The sequence below is a fragment of the Juglans microcarpa x Juglans regia genome, chromosome 4S, assembly GCF_004785595.1.
Source record: "Juglans microcarpa x Juglans regia isolate MS1-56 chromosome 4S, Jm3101_v1.0, whole genome shotgun sequence".
NCBI lineage: Eukaryota > Viridiplantae > Streptophyta > Magnoliopsida > Fagales > Juglandaceae > Juglans > Juglans microcarpa x Juglans regia.
In genome coordinates, this window is record NC_054601.1 from 19,284,232 (window position 1) to 19,301,236 (window position 17,005).

The 17,005-nt window shown below is 37.8% G+C and overlaps 1 protein-coding gene across 1 annotated transcript; it reads right to left on the reverse strand.

The window, feature by feature from the left end:
• Nucleotides 1–8,148: 8,148 nt before the first annotated feature.
• LOC121262102 lies at nucleotides 8,149–8,958 on the reverse strand. The gene has a single exon (XM_041164522.1). It carries the CDS (start codon nucleotides 8,956–8,958, stop codon nucleotides 8,149–8,151), a length of 810 nt encoding a protein of 269 aa, XP_041020456.1.
• Between the last annotated feature and the right edge of the window lie 8,047 nt (nucleotides 8,959–17,005).

Below are 17,005 nucleotides of genomic sequence, written 5' to 3' on the forward strand. Positions count from 1 at the left end.
GGAGTTGATGCCTTGTGTAGAGGAATGTCTAGAGTCAGGAGTACAGTTGGATACTGTGTCTGGGGATAATGTGGCTCCCTTGGTCTCTCTTCCTCCAATAGTGGATTGGATTATGCCTAAAGTTAACGAGATTTAATAGTTCGTGAGAATTTCACATGGAGGATGTGAAGACCCATTTAAAGAATTAATTAATGCGATCGAGGCAAGCCACGCACTTGAAACCAAATCAACTTTCAAAAAATGTAGGGAGTTACAACGTCTTCATTGGGAAATCAATTACGACGCTAAGGGTGGTAGCTCGACTAGAGGGAAGTCTAAAGGGAGGGCATTGTGAAGACAGGAAACAAGGGGTTGGGGTTGGGTGTTCGAGTAGATTTCTAGATCTATGGGAAACAAGGGGTTGGGGTTGGGTGTTTGGGTAGAGTTCTAGATCTTTGGAAACAAGGGGTTTGGGTAGGGCTTAGTGTATTTTATGTTGTTTTTCATGGGCTTCTTGGGGCATTAGGGGTTTCTAATATGGGCAAGGTGTTTTCTTATAATATAATATTATATATATAATATTTATTTATATATATATAAATAAATATTATTAGTGTATTTGGTTGCTCCTTTTGATATATATAATATTTTTACTTATAAAAAAAAAATATATATATATATAATATTTATTTATATATAAGTAATGCTAGATACAAGTTTAGGAAGTGTAAGTCACGGGCAGTCCATTTAAAAAGAACCTGGGCATGCCATGAGAAACTCACATTTTAGAGGTGGGGCCAACTTTTTTTTTCTAAAAATATTGTGTGGGGATTGCACATATATCCTATGCTTGAACAAATAATTTTTTGTATATCATATATGTATATATATATACATACATAATATATACATGCATATACGTACATATATATATACATATGCGTACTGTGTATGTAATTGATATATTTTATCTTATTTGCAAATTTAACTATTTTCATATTTCATATATAATGATGGCTAAAAGATGAAAGAAGACAAATAGATCAGAGAGATATAAATTCTTACGGATGGAGAAAAGAAATGAGGTAAGTGGTCAGTTTTTATTTTTTATTTTTTTGAAATGAACAAACTTCATTAAACATGAGTTACAACATAACAGGATTTTGCATACAAACTGGGTTAAGAACCAGTTCAATGGCATCTAGCTCAAGCTCTAGAGATGCTTTAGCAAGATTGTGTGCAAACTCATTGCCAATTCTCTTTACAAACAGAACCTTCCAACCAGAAAGATTAGATAGACTAATCTTTGTGTCACTAAGGATCATTCCAACTCTATCATACCTCTCTCTTTGCTGCTATAAACCAATGATCACCTGTTGAGAATCTCCTTCCAAAATAACTGAATTCAGCCCTAGTTCTTTAGCCAAGGCAACATCATGAAAGGCTCTCTAAGCTTCTACCAGCAGAGGATCATATAGACTAGCCTTTGAGAATATCTTAGTAGCAATAACCTTACCCTCATGATCTCAAGCAACAAGACCAAAGACTGATCTTCCTTTAGATTCACTTAAAGCTACATCCCAATTAATTTTAGTGTAGCCCTTGGGAGGAGGAGACCAGCTAGTGCATTGACTAACTGTTGTTGAAGTAATGGCTGCAAGATTCGAGTTCACCTGGGCAGAATGAAATTATGCTAACAAAACCTTAGATTTCCTGGCCAATGCAGTAGGGTGACCAAAGTTAGCCTCGAAGATATATTGATTTCTCCTATGCCATATGCCCTTTGTTGTGACTGCAAACCAATCTAGTATATCCTGATCATAGGCTAATAATAGACTCTCCATCAATTCTTTAAAACTCTCAGGTCTCAAGGAGCTTTTATGAATGGCTCGAGGCCCTTGGCTCCACACATCCATTGCAGAAACACAACTCCAGAAGATGTGTATTACTGTTTATTTCTCCCTTGAGTAGATAGGGCATAGAGGCGTTTCAACAACCTTTTTCTTGAAGAGATTTCGAGATGTTGGCAAAGATTCCAAACAAGCTCTCCACAAAAGCATTTTAGTTGCATTGGGAATACAGAACTGCCATAGAGAAGTCCAGTCCAAACTTGTGTGAGCCTCTGTGGAAGATTGACCACTATCCCAACTAAGGATCTCCTTTTGCAAGTGGTATGCACTCTTCACAGAGAAGCTTCCATCTTTTGTACCCAGCCAAATCAGTCTATCTCGGGAACCATTGGCACTGATAGGAATTTTAAGGATTAAAGAGGCTTCTTCTGCCCCAAAGGCAGTAGTAACTCTATCCTTCTTCCACTGCTTTACATAATGATCAATCAGGTTTGCAACTTTGGCCTATTCTGGCAGACATTTAGGTTGGGATTGGACTTTATAGCTGGTGGAAAAGGTATCCATCTATCCTTCCAAATTAAAGTATCAATTCCATTGTCAATCCTCCAGAAAATACATTTCTTGACTAAATCCCTTGCTACACAGATGCTCCTCCAGATGAAGGATGGGCTTGAGCCAACCTTTGCTTGAAGAAAATCAGTAGTTGGGAAGTATTTTCTTTTCAATACCTATGATGCAAGAGAACATGGATGTTGTAGTAGTCTCCACCCTTATTTTGCCAATAAAGCCACATTAAAGTTTTCTAAATCCCTAAATCCTAAACCTCCAACAGATTTTGCTTTCCCCATTTGACTCCAGGAAACCCAATGTATTTTATTTACTTTTTGCTGCTGACTCCACCAGAATTGGTGCAATACTCTATTAATCTCTCGTAGTAGGGTCTTAGGCAGTTCAAAAACCCCCATATAGTATGTAGGCATTGCTTGGATGACAGCCTTCAAGAGGATTTCCTTACTTGCCTGAGATAGAAGCTTAGTGTTCTAGTGACTAATACGACTCCTGACTCTATCCAAAATACCTTTGAATGCTTTGTACCTTGATTTGCCTACAAGGGCAGGTAAACCAAGGTAAGATTCATAACTAGAAGTAGATCTAATCCCAGCCATACCCAATATAAAAACTCTAGTCAATCTCTTAGTGTTGGAGCTGAAAAAGATGGAGGTTTTATCCTTATTAAGCTCTTGGCTAGAGGCTTTTTCCTAGATACTCAGCAAATCCTGCATTTTTGTCCATTCCATTGCATTTGCACAGTAGAATAACAAACTATCATATGCAAAGAACATGTAATTAATGCTAAAATTGCCTCTGCCTATAGAGAAACTATGAATCTGCTTTAAGGATTCAGCATGGTTCAATAGGGAGCTTAGAGCCTTAGAAACAATGATAAAAAGAAAAAGGGATAGAGGATCATCTTGTCTTAAGCCTCTAGTGGGTTGGAACCAATCTTGAGGTGAGCCTTTGATAAGGATAGAGTAGGAAATAGATTGGACACAATTCATCAGCAATCTGATCCACCTTGCATTGAAACCCAGTTTGCTCATAACCTCAGCCAAGAACAACGACTCAACCCTATCATATGCCTTACTCATCTCCAATTTCAGAGCCATGTAGCCTTACTTCCCCTTACACTTCTTCTTCATAGATTGCAAAGTCTCAGTAGCCACTATCACATTATCAAGAATTAATTTGCCAGGAGCAAATGCACTTTGTGTAGGAGATATGATTCTGTGCAGCACCAGCTTTAGCCTATTAGCAAGGATTTTAGAGACCAACTTGTATATGACATTACATAATGAAATGGGTTTGAAGTCAGCAACTTTTTTAGGTTTCTTTATCTTAGGGATCAACATAATATAAGTATCATTGATGCTGTAGATGTTACCTGCTAAGTTGAGGACCTCAAGCACAACGTTTGTCATATCATCACCCACTATGTCCCAATGTTTCTGATAAAACACAGTAGAAAAACCATCTGGGCCAGGGGATCCCAGAGGATTCATCTGGAAAAGTGTTGTATTAACTTCATCTGCTGTAAACTCCTTTGTTAGTATATTGTTCACGTCCTTATCTACCTTAGTCTTCACCTGAGCCAAACATTCTGCAATACCAATTGTGTTAGAAGAGGAGAATAGTTTCTGATAGTGCAGGTCAAAAAGTTCAGCAATATCTTCATAGTTGCATGCCACCCTTTCCATCATCTTTTACAATCCTGCTAATTTCATTAGATTTCTTTCTCTGGTTTGTACTTTGGTGAAAATACTTGGTGTTTCTATCCCCATCTTTGAGCCCTTTTTGTTTAGCTCTCTGCTTCCATCTTATATTTTCTTCTTCCAACAATAGATCACATCCTTTTGTATCTGTTTTATAGCCATAGTGTGAGCACCAGTATTAACATCTTGGGTCTTGGAAAGCATCTTGAGTTTATACTGGATTGTTTTTCTATGCTTATAAACTAACATTTTATTCCACTTAATCAATGCATCCTTGCATCTCATAAGATTCATCTGCACTCCCCTTGGAAGAAAGCCTTGCCACTTCTGTTGTTGAATCCAGCTCTGAAGGATGATGCCATTACACTCCTCTCTTTGGTCCCAATTGGCTTCATATCTAAACAATTTGTTCATCCCCCTATCCTTATTAGCCCTCCTCACATCCCTACTTATCATGTTGATTAAAAGGGGACTGTGATCAGAAGAGTGAGCAGGAAGAGCTGTAATCCTGCAATCAGAAAATTTTCTTATCCATGCCAGATTCCCAAAGGCTCGATCTAACCTTTCTTTAGTAAAAAGAGGGCCCTCCCTAATGTTACACCAAGTAAATTTGGTCCCTTGGTAACCCAGATCATTCAAACCACAATAATCCACAGCTTCTCTGAATCTTTCCATCTGTTGGTAAGGCCTTCTAACAGAACCTTGTTTCTTCTGATGGAACAGAAGTTAATTGAAATTTCCAAAGCAGATCCACTCTCTATCATCTCGAGGCTTTAACATCCTCAGTAGTTGCCAGCTTCCTTCTCTCTTAGCAGTAATGGGATGGCCATAAAAACCAGTAATCACCAAAGCTTCCCGGTCCTCTACTCTCTTCAGTAAGATTGAGATATGGTTCTAAGAGAAAGATTCAAAAAGAATCTCATTAGAACTATGCCATAGACATGCAAGCCCCCCACTGAGGCCTCTACTTCCTACACAAAACTACAATCAAAGCCTATAGAGTTTTTGACTACCTCCACTTTTCTCTTCCACACTTAGTTTCCATTAAGAAAACAACTCTGGGCCACTTCGACTTCACCCACATGTGAAGTTCCCTAACTGTATGAGGGTTCCCAAGCCCTCTACAGTTCCAACTAAGGCTTATCATTGCTATTGGTGGGGTTGCAAAGCAATCTCCACCAACTCAGGTTCATACCTGTCAATTATCGAGCCATCTTCACACTTATACCTCTTGGCTGCTTCGTCAACCTCTGCCTGCATAACTGTCATATTTCTTTTAATTCCTTTTTTTCCTACCACCACACTTGTTCCCACTGAATTATCAACACTAGCCCTTACCCTCCTTTTCCATGTATTCACCTTAGAGTTGGCCCTAGTAACAGCACCAATTGTCTCTATCTTGGCTGCATGTACATTTTCCTGATGTGGGCTAGTAGGTAAGTCAGAAATATTAAAGCCCCTTTCTATATTAGGAAAAGCTCCCTTGATACTCATATCAACTACACCAGCCTCCTTTCCTCTTTCAATAGGGTCAGGGGTAAATAAAAGTACCTCCACCTCAGCTGAGCTACTTTCCATAGTTCCATTATGATGTCTCCCAACATTAAAAGGTTCCTGCCCAGCTATATCCTCACTAGAAGACTGTATATGTTCAAACTTCTTAGAGATAGGAGCACCACTTGCCTTGGTAATTCTTTTTGCCTTTTCTATTTGCTTTACAAAAGGTAGTTCCTCGAAACCTTCCTTACTATCCTCCCTTTTGTCCACCTTTCCTGCTTTGACCTCTTGATTGTCCCCTCCCTGAGCACCTACATGCTTCCAACTCTGGTGGTGGTTATGGTTGGGAGAACCACCATACTTGCGGTTATAAAAAATGCTTGTATTCATTGGCTGAGCAACCAGGGACCATATTGTTGATTTTGCATGCCTTCAACTTGTTGCTCAATCCTTTGTCTAGTAGCACTCCACAATAAAAATAGAAGCTCTGAAGTCTCTCATATTTGAATGAAATCCAGAACTGTTGCTCTTCAAATTGCAACCACCTTCCTCTCAATAAAGGCTTATTAAGATCAACAGCCACTCTGACACGGAGACATCTACCCCATGCCAATCCATCTGATTCAGCCTCCACTTGAATAACATGGCCAATTGAGGAACCAAACTATTCCCCCACCTCTTCTGTCATTGCTGCCAACAGTAAGTTATGCAGCTGAACCCAAATAGGTTCATAAGCAAAACGTAAACCAACAATAGAAACAACTTCATCCACCTCAACTAGAGTCAATAGGTTTCTATCAAAGAACCATGGACGTCCACTTAAAACCTTTTCCTTATCCGACTACCATTGAAACTCTATTAAGAAACTCTGGTCTCCCACATCTTTAAACTTTACCCATCCCTCTAGCCTCCATACTTGTGACATTGTTGTCCTAAATGCTTCATTGTTAACTCCTCTCTCAGACAAAACTTTTTTAACTATACAATGTTTCCCTCGAGACCCTCCCTCCTTGACACCCTTGGAATGAAGATGAAAAACATTGCTCTCATCCTTTGATAAACTTAGTTTTTCCTATCTCTTAACTATCTCATCTGCTTCCATCCAACCAGCACCCTACCTCACTCTACCAACGAGACACTAACACTCCTACAGAGCAAGAGTACCCACCTTACTATTTCTCCATAGAGAGAAAAAAGGACTAGTGCTAGATGTTAGTGTCAAGTGATCAGTTAATTTATATAGAAAGTGATTTAAACAAAACTGTATAAACAAATCTATCCATTTATGTTACCAATAAATATAATAACTTGTTCATGTAGAGTCGCATCAATATTTATGTAGGGGCTTGGAAAGAACAATTTTCAGAGAATTAATTACGACGTCTATATAAATAATTTTTTATAAAAGATCAGTCGTTACACGTACAATGACTTGGCAAAATCTTGACTTAGAAGAAGTCAACAAATAAAATATATAATTGGCAGACGCATGCATCATGGTATAAAATCACTTTCGTAAAACTAGTTCTACGTATATCATTATCTTGAAAGGTGACTCTCCTCCCCCTGCAGGCTGAAAGGCCTTATTCGCACGGATTATTTTGGCTTCCTTCTTTACGCTTTCTCTAGTTATTTTTGCTGCGGTCTGAATTTTTGTTGCGGTCTGAACTTTAATATTGGTATGATTTTTAGTTTTGTTACATGGGATGTTTCTTTGAATATCTGTATACCCCATGAGTCGTCTTCTGTTATCACGGTTTTCTTCCGCTATAAGTGAAGGCAATAAATAAATAAATAAAATTCCTATTCTAAGCTTGAAAAAAAAAAAAAAAAGGGTGACTCTCCAGGTTATTAATAGCATCAAGCTGCAATATGATTCTCATTGTAATAGTGTATATCTGGCTAATATTACAGATGTGGAAAATATGCTTTTACAATTTGATCAATGGTTTGGTAGGCATGTTAGAAGAGAAGCCAATATTGTGGCTCATTGTTAAGCCAAAAAACTCTTTAGAGTTAGAGGATGATTCTGTTGAGATGGAGGATTGTCCATCTTGTCCATCTCATGGAGTTTTATTAATAAATATATTGATGTTGATTCTCAAAACAAAAAAAAAAAACATCATATGGAGATATATAGAAAACTCACCTACATTTGCGGCCCGTAATAGATAGAAAGTATCCCACTCATTTGTATTTCCTGCATCTTTTGACAAAAAAAAGGAAAAAATAGGATCACATTAGCGTCTGGAATCTTCAACTAAAAATCAGGTCATTATAATGATGCAAAAAAAGCCCCTTTTTATCCCCTTTAAATGGGTATTCCGTCGGGTACCTACTATACATGCACTATGAAGTGTCATCTTAAATTACGTTCAATAATTGTCTAAGATCACAACAATGGTACTGCTAATTAGTATTATTAGTTGGAGTGGGAAATCCAAGAATTCAGTCAAGTTGAGTACTTAAATTGCAAAAGCAACATAATAACGATTGAGATAGATCAGCATATAATAAATATCTCATTAGAATTCTGATCTCAAATTTATTAATTACTCACCGCCCCATTGGTAGCAATGAACTTGATTATCGTGCACATCGAGGTAGCAAATATCGTATGATCCGCAGCTTCCACAATAAATTGGGTACCATGAAAGCTCAAAACCATATGAGAATACATTGCGAATGTCTGTACAAGAAATATTAGGATCAGCATAAATTTGTCCTCGCCACGATGTCAGAGACATTCGCTCTATCGTACACGACTCCTCCACATCCATCACATTCGCTCCACGGCCAACAATAAGATATAAGTACCGTTTGGAATCTTGAGAAAAAGAGGAGTTGGAAGAAGACCCATATCCATTATTAATATTAGAACAATTCGTAGAAGTCGTGTTCCAATGGAAAGAGGAAGCCCAACTCACTGGCTTTTCACAGTTCACAATAACCACAACTTCAGTAAAACGCAGTACTGAAATATCCCAGTCCGGCAGCCTCGAAATACTGAAATTACCACGGTTTAGAAAATAACGAGGGATGAGGGAGTAATTATCCTCCTGAATACCTGAGTCTACAATTCGGATTGTGTAGTTGTTGTAATTGATTTGGCTTACGTAGTAGTTACTACCACGTAAAGATAACAACGTGTGGTTGTTGTCATCACATGAGAGCTCGTACCTTTGGTCTCCGCAGTTTGGTGGATCGCCTTTTAGTCGAAACGGATAGCTGATGTTAGGGATATTGCCACAGGAAGAAGGAGGACAGTAGTGATCAGTACTATTAAGACTAGAAGCTGGAGGAACAAGGATTAGGACCAGAACAGTACTTATAAGGGCCCTGAGTTCAGCAGGGAAAGCCATTCCTCTTTCCATCAACAGAGAGAGCCAGAGATCAGGGTGATCAGAGGAAGGGAGGATTAGGGGAGATTTGGATGTATAACTTTTATAAGTATAATAATGCAGATATAGGGGTAACTACCTGACGCAGGTACAGGAGGACCAGTAAACATAAGCCCAGGTTGAAGAAAAGTTCACAAGAAATAGAAATGCATGGGTTGATGGAGTCAATTGTGATTACTGTGAGAGATGAGTAAAACTTATTATTGGTAGTGGTTTGTCTGCCAACTTTTTTGCTACGAAATTATACCTTGTCGCGCTGATTCATGCATCGTTTTATACACGCCTACTTATTTATTCAGAAATTGGGTGCGAAATAGTACACGATCACATTCATTAAACCCAGATTACACGCCCCACTCCGCAGTTTGTAATTAAGAATAGATTAAAAGATTGTGGTGGAGTACTTTTGAGCCTTTCTTTTGACATTTTGGCATGGTGAAGCATCCAAGAAATGTTTGGACATGCATAGAGATGATGTCGATTAGCCCCAGTACTACACACTCATGTGTAATTAAGAATAAGATAATACTATGAGAGAGACTTTCTTTTCTCGTGTTTCTCATCTCGTTCTCTCGATAGCCTTTAGGTAGTGGCCGGCATGTGCATTTTTCTCTTGAAATAAAAGTTAAAACCCTACTGTTTTGAGTTCAACAAGATATTTAGTACGACAATATAACATGTTAATGACTGAACCTTGTGTACTTTGTGTTGGTATAAAAAAAAGTTATAAGTTTGGAAAGTACCGCAAACATGATATATTTGATATATCCTGAGATCTCGATCACATGAAAATCTATACTAATATTTTTATTTTGAATGCCATGCGTGAAACCGGACATTTTGAAATCGCACAGACGCAAACAAGCTCCTGATCTCGATCATATGAAAATTTGTTCAGGAGATCGATTATGTCTCGTCGAAATTATACACACCTACTTATTTGTTCAGGAAATTGAATGCGAAATACGCGATCACATTTTTTCAAACCAGATTACACGCCATCGTATAGATTAATTAAACGATTGTGGAGGACTACTTTTGAGTCTTTCTTTTGACTTTTTGGCATGGTGAAGCATCCAAGAAAATGTTAGAGATGATGTCGATTAGCCCCACTTTGCACTGTGTAATTAAGTATAAGATAATACTATGAGAGAGCCTTTCTTTTCTCGTCTCTCATCTCCTTCTCTCGATAGCGCCTTTAGGTAGTGGCCGGCATGTGCATTTTTCTCTTGAAAGAAAAGTTAAAACCCTACTGTTTGAGTTCAACAAGATCTTTACTAAGACAATACAACAAGATCCTGATCTCGATCACATGAAAATTTGTAATTGGTCTATGCTGATATTTTTATTTTGAATGCCATGCGTGAAACCGGACATTTTGACGTAATGAGAACGCAGTCATGAGTATATAGTATATGCAGTGGTTTCTTAAATTCACGATTTTTGGGATGAAATCTCACAGACGCACCACCAACTGCTGCAAGTAATATATGTTCCCTTTGGAACATTGGGATAAAGAGCAAGTTGAAGTAGTTTCCAAATGCAAATAGCTATGAAGGAGAATTCCTCACAGGCTTTTCACAGTTCACAATAACCAGTACGCCTCTTGATAGTTGTATGAATTGGGAATCTCTCATTCATGATGCATTCCCCTTTTTCTCATCTGTGGTATAAGGACGCCCAACCTACTGAAATTAGGGAAATTCAGAAAATAGGCATGGATGAATTAGGAGTAATTATCCTCCTGAATGAACGAGTCTACAACTCGAATTGTGTGGTTTTGGTAATTGATTTAGCTTACGTACGTAGTATTTTCGACCAAAGAATAATAATGACGCATGGTTGTTCTCATAACATGATGAGAGCTCACACTACAACAAATTTTACGTTTAGAGACAAAATTTAAGACAAAATTTATTAGGGATGAATTTAATTTTGTCCCTAAAAGTACTTATTTGGGATGAAATTTAAATTTCGTCTCAAAACATGGATGAGGTTCTCAAGGCAAATATTTGTTCAAACTATATCTTCTGTGACGAAAAATTAGAAATATGTTTGAGCAGGTAAAAATACGTTTGAACAGTGAGTTAACGTCTATTCGAATGGTTTAGTCTCTGTTCGAACAATAATCTTGGCGGGAAAGTACATATATATAATTTTTCTGGGGAAGTTCAAAACAGTTTTTGAATTTAAATGTTATGTTCGAACAAGCTTTTTTGATGAGAAAATCTGGCGGGATGGTTGCAAGATAGTTCAAACTCAAAGAAATTGGGTTCGAACTAATTCGAACACCACATTTATTCATTCAAATAACTTGTTTTGTGGGAAATTATAAATATATTGGCGGGAATTTGATTCAATACTGTTCGAACAGAAGTGTTCGGTTCAAACGGGAATGAACTTAGTTTGAACCCAAAATAAACGTTCGAACGAGATTGTTTAATTATAATAATTTATTGAAAGACATCCAAAATACTTTAAAAATAAATATTTTTTAATTTATTAGTTATCATTTTCAAAATATAGATATGTTATATAGTGTTATTTATGGTGAATTAAAATATTTCATATTCATAAATTAATTTTATGTAATTAATTTAAAAATATTCAAGCTATCTCTGAAATTTTATGTAGTTAAATTAAAAATATTTAGGCTATCTCTGAACACCTACAATAGTATAAGCTGGATCACTCGTCGTGTCACTATCTTGTGCTGCTGGAATATTAACTCGAGTCTTCCGCAAGTGACCCTCACTCCTGCTGAATGTCATCTTGTTAAGAGGCCCAATTTGTGGCTGCCTCCTCTTAGTTATTTGCGCATTAACCCCAAACGGACTAGGAGGTTAGAGATCATCAGTGCAAATGGTCGACTGCCTCCACTAGAATAGCGTGACTCAGATCGAATCCCGTGGAAGAAATATAATGGCAAATCAATCAGCTTTCCTCGAGCTATTCGTAACATAAATCTAGCTCGCTCGATGCCGAAATCTGTCTCGTGTTTCCTTGGATCGAAGTTAGTGAAAATAATTAAATTTAGCATTCTAAAAAATGTTGTACAATCTACCTACTTGATGATCATGCTGCCATCATATGGAGGAGCCCAAGTGTCCAGCATCATTTGACGAACCTCATCGTCTATCAGACCGTCATTTGCTGGAGCATCGTCCTCACTATCACCCTCACCATCTGTCCCTACATCCGGCGCAGGCGGTGTAGTTGGTACATCTAGTGTAGGGTATGCGCCAATCACGCGTGGGATACCAATAAAATCATAAATAACAAAGGGTAAGATAGTAATACTCACTCCTGAACGGTAAAGGTGAAGCAATCCGCATCAGCCTCCATCTCGCCCATGGCACTGTAGAATTCACCGAGCATGTCCGGATCGGCAACACCCTTCTGCTGACAGACTGGTAAAGGTGATGATAGAGTATATGCTCTGTCCATCCCACGCAACATCGCGGAAGTCATCTAGAATGATCTCCCGCTTGACCAACATCGTATAGTGTTAGTATATACACTAAGTATAGTATTTGATTTGTATAGGGTTAGTACATAGAATAAGTATAGTATAGTATTTATATAGTATACATATAGACTATAATAGTATATATAATAATATTGATTTCCTCCCAGAAGTCCTCCAAGTACCACACCCCGCATCTTCTTCGGTTCCACCATGAGACTACAGTTAAAGAATCAAGTTCAATTTCAACAAAATTTAAATTCAAGGAAATGCAAACCTTGAGACCGTGAAGAAGGGCTAGTAATTCAGCTTTGTTGTTAGATCCAACTCCAACACGAGAAGGAAAAGCGTGGACCAATTTGCCATGATAGTCTCTAAGTCTCTAATGATACCACCCACACCAAAAGAGCCTGGATTGCCAAGATTGCTACCATCTGTATTTGATTTGAACCTACCAGTCTGAGGTTTTGACCAAGCAACTAAATGGCACCTGCGAGCTGTAGGGGTGAGTGTAGAAATATTTAACCATTGAAGCACCTGCACATCAAAATTAGACAAACTAGAAATTTTTTGTGAGTCGTGGCATAATAAACCAATCTAGTGTTTAATGGAATGCAATAGATAAGGTAAAGAGACACTAAGACCCTCCATACGCGCCAAACATCTTCTCCTCTAGAGTCTCCAAGTGATAATCATCGGGATGATCCCCATAGCTAAACCCACTTGAATAGAGGATTTTGCACGACGAAACTAAGAGGACACCGTATCCTTCCATGTTCTGCCAAAAGGGACACCAAACATGACTCCAAAAAACTGCCACACCTTATTGGGTAACTCACCTTCAAACAGAACATGATTCTGATCTTCATAGTGCCCAACAACACAGTAACAATCACACTGAGAAACGATCGGAATACCAATATGGTGGAGACGATCATCAACAATTAAAGCCGAATACCAAGCCTTCCACATAACAATAGACATTTTTAGCGGAATCACCTTATGTCACACCCAAGGATGCAAATCTAAATGTGATCCCCTGATGCAAACATAGTCCAAAGCTGATTTAGTAGAAAAACAACCATTATCAGATTGAGTCCAAATAAGAACATTCGAACCAGTCTTACAAGTGGCTAGAGTGTCCAAGGTATCATCAACATTTTTCAGGCCAACTAACCCCATAATAAAATCTACATCCCAACTATCATTCAATTACATTCTTTAACGCACAGAAGAGGGGAGCCCATTAAAGTCATACGATCAATTAGGGGCCCATGGTTTTGCCATTTGTCATGCCAAAAAAAAAACATTTCCTTCCTTAATCCTCCATTGCGCATTATTCATGACAAGGGGCATACTTCTAATAATCATTTTCTAAAATCTAGAACCCTTATTAGGATCAATAAGGGTCCAAGGCTTAGCCCCCATATATTTATCTTTAAAGAAATTAGCCCAAAGGGAGTTACCTTGAATTAAATTCCAAGCAAATCTCATGTGAAGGGCTTTTTGCATGTCATTAAGGTGTTTCAAACCGAGGCCACCTTCCTCTAAAGGTTTGCAAATATTATTCCAAGAAACCCTTTTTTTTTCCTTTACCATTTGCCTCCCCCTAGAAAAAGGTACTCATCAGACGGTGCAGCTCTTTGATGATTGATTGAGGGACCTACAAAATGGCAAATAAATGAAGAGGCATACTAGATAACACATGCCGTAATAAAATCAGTCTACCACCCGCAGATAACAGCTTCATTCACCAACCACTTATTTTCTTGCGCACTTTAGTCAACATTTCCTCCATATGCGTGTGTTTGAGTCTACCCAAGACGATAGGGACCCCCAAATATTTGAAGGGGAAAGAGCCCTCCGAAAAACCAGTTCTCAGCATGATATCCCTCTTACGAGAAAATGAAATATGTTTAGAGAGGAACAAGGCTGTCTTGTCTTTGTTGATACATTGTCTTGACTAGCTCTCATATTGTTAAAGCACCTTTAGGAGCTCCCTAATGGATCTCATGCTACCATTTCTGAAAATTACCACATCATCAGCATACATTAAATAGGAAATAATAGTAGTACCTTTGGCCTGAGAGAATTGATCGAAAAGATTTGCCCCCACGCTCTGCTTGATCAGCCTTGAGAGCACTTCTTGTAAGATGATGAACAAATAAGGGGACAGAGGATCCCCCTGTCTCAATCCCCGACCACCATGAAAGAAACATTTCCTAGTACCGTTCATCATGATAGAATACCAAGGAGTAGAAATACACTCTCGAATTAGAGCACAGACTTGAGAAGAGAAACCAAAGCAACAAAGGGCCTCCAGTAAAAAATTCCAATCGACTAGGTCATAAGCTTTAGCCATGTCAACTTTGAGCATAATATTCCCACCATGGAGATTTTTTTATTAATGGAGTTAACCATCTCCTGGGTGAGGCTTATGTTTTCAAATATGCTCCTACTTGGGTAAAAGCACCCTATTCCAAAGAGATCATCCTTGGAAGAAAACCAGACAACCGGTTAACAATAATTTTAGAGCAAATTTTGTAGAAAACTGAGTAGAGGCTAATAGGCCTGAATTTGTCAAAGCCGTGGGGTTATCTACCTTAGGGCGTCCATGACCTGCTCCATAAAACATATTTGCAAAGAAGGAAATCAAGTGGCAGACTAGTTGGCTAAACAAGGGGCGGAAGGGTCTAATCTTATTTGGAATAGCTTGGGGGATTCTCCTCACAGGTTGAAAGGTCTTATTCGTATGGATTATTTTGGGCTACCTTCCTTATGTATTTTCTAGTCATTTTTTGTTGCTTTCGGACTTTTTTGCTTTTTTGTGGACTCTAAACTTTAATGTTGGACTGCTTTTTAAGTTTGATACATGGGATGCTTCATTGAATATCTGTATACCCCATGGGTCTTCTTTTGTTACCATGGTATTCCTCCGCATAAGTGAGGGTAATAAATAAAATTGTTCCGTCCTCTTCTAAAAAAACAATAATAATAATAATAGTATATTATATATATAGTATATAAATATATATAGTATATTAGTATTATATATATGTTAGTATTATATATATTATATAGTATAATATATTTGTTCGAATGAAATTTTCTCGAAGAATGTGTTTGGAAGGAAACTTGGCACCAAATCTATTGAATATACATCCATTCGAATGAAATATTCATCCATTTGAACAAAAATGTTAAATACGGTGAATTCCTTATCTATCTTGATTAAAGGAATATGTCGGAGAATATTCTTAATTAATCGTTCGTACCCCAGTGAGGTTATTTCGAACCGTTAACTGCTGAATTAAAACCCACGGAATTTAGGCACCATTGTGAAATTTTTGTGTTCGAATGGTACTTTACAGACTTGGAAACCTAAACTTCCAGGATTATTTCATGTGGATTGTCAAATTGAGAAACAGAGAGGCGAAAGGCAGCGACAAGGAGAGAAAGAACTTGGTGTTGTAGAAGAGAGGAGAGGTTCTTGAGAGAGAGGAGCAAATTTGTAGTTGAGGTAAGGATTTTTTTTGTTGATTTTTTTGTGTATTTCGAATTATATATAGTTGTGTTGGAGATTCAAAGATTTACCTACATGTAGGTATTGGTAATTTGTGGAGATTTATTCAATTGCACAAATTTGAGGTAAGGTTTCTAAATTAGTGTAAGAAAGTTATGGTGAATTTTAGTAAGAAAGTTTGTTATGTTAATGTTAATGTAATATTGTGAATGTTTTTAGTATAATAGTGTGATTTGGGGATGAATATTGTTACTTTTTTAGTATGTTAGTGTTATTTTGGAATGAATATTGTTAAAGTGTTTAGTATGTTAGTGTGATTTGGGGATAAATATTGTTAATGTTTTTTGTTTTTTTTTTTTTTTTAGAAGATCCAAGGTTCACCTGTCCATGAGTGACCCCGTCCCAAATTTTATTAATAAACCCTCACTTAAGGTGGACGAAAACTGTGGTTACAGACTGGCACCTGGGGATACAAGATAAGGAAGAAAGTTCCTAAACCAGGTGTCAAAAGTACTGGGAGCCTCTAACCAAAAGAAGAAAGACATCAAGACAAGACGTACTAAAATACTACAAAGAAAACCATTCCTATACAAGAAACCACAAACAACTTTAACTCAAAAACATAAAATCATAAATCTTACCAATCCAACCTGAGGACAAAATGCCACATGAAAATGACGCTAACAACAATGCAAAGATGGCAAACCCAATATATCCAAACGGATTAATCCTTGAAGCAACCTAGGCACATCCCTGAGAAAACTCCATTCAGAGTTAAGACCAGTCGCACCACTCCGAGCCAACCAATCAACAACTTTATTTCCCTCCCTATAAACATGTCTAACTATGCAGACCATAGAATCCATAAGGGCTAGAGCATCTTCCCAAAAATCTTCCAAGTACCACACCCCACACCTCCGCCCATTCCACCACGAGATCACCACTTGAGAATCTAATTCAATTTCCACAAAATTAATCCCTAGATCCTTACAGGCTTTGAGACCCTGCAAAATAGCTAA

Coding starts and splice junctions, on each gene's coding strand:
- LOC121262102 (XM_041164522.1), bottom strand. CDS start 8,958: ATGGCTTTCCCTGCTGAACTCAGGGCCCTTATAAGTACTGTTCTGGTC.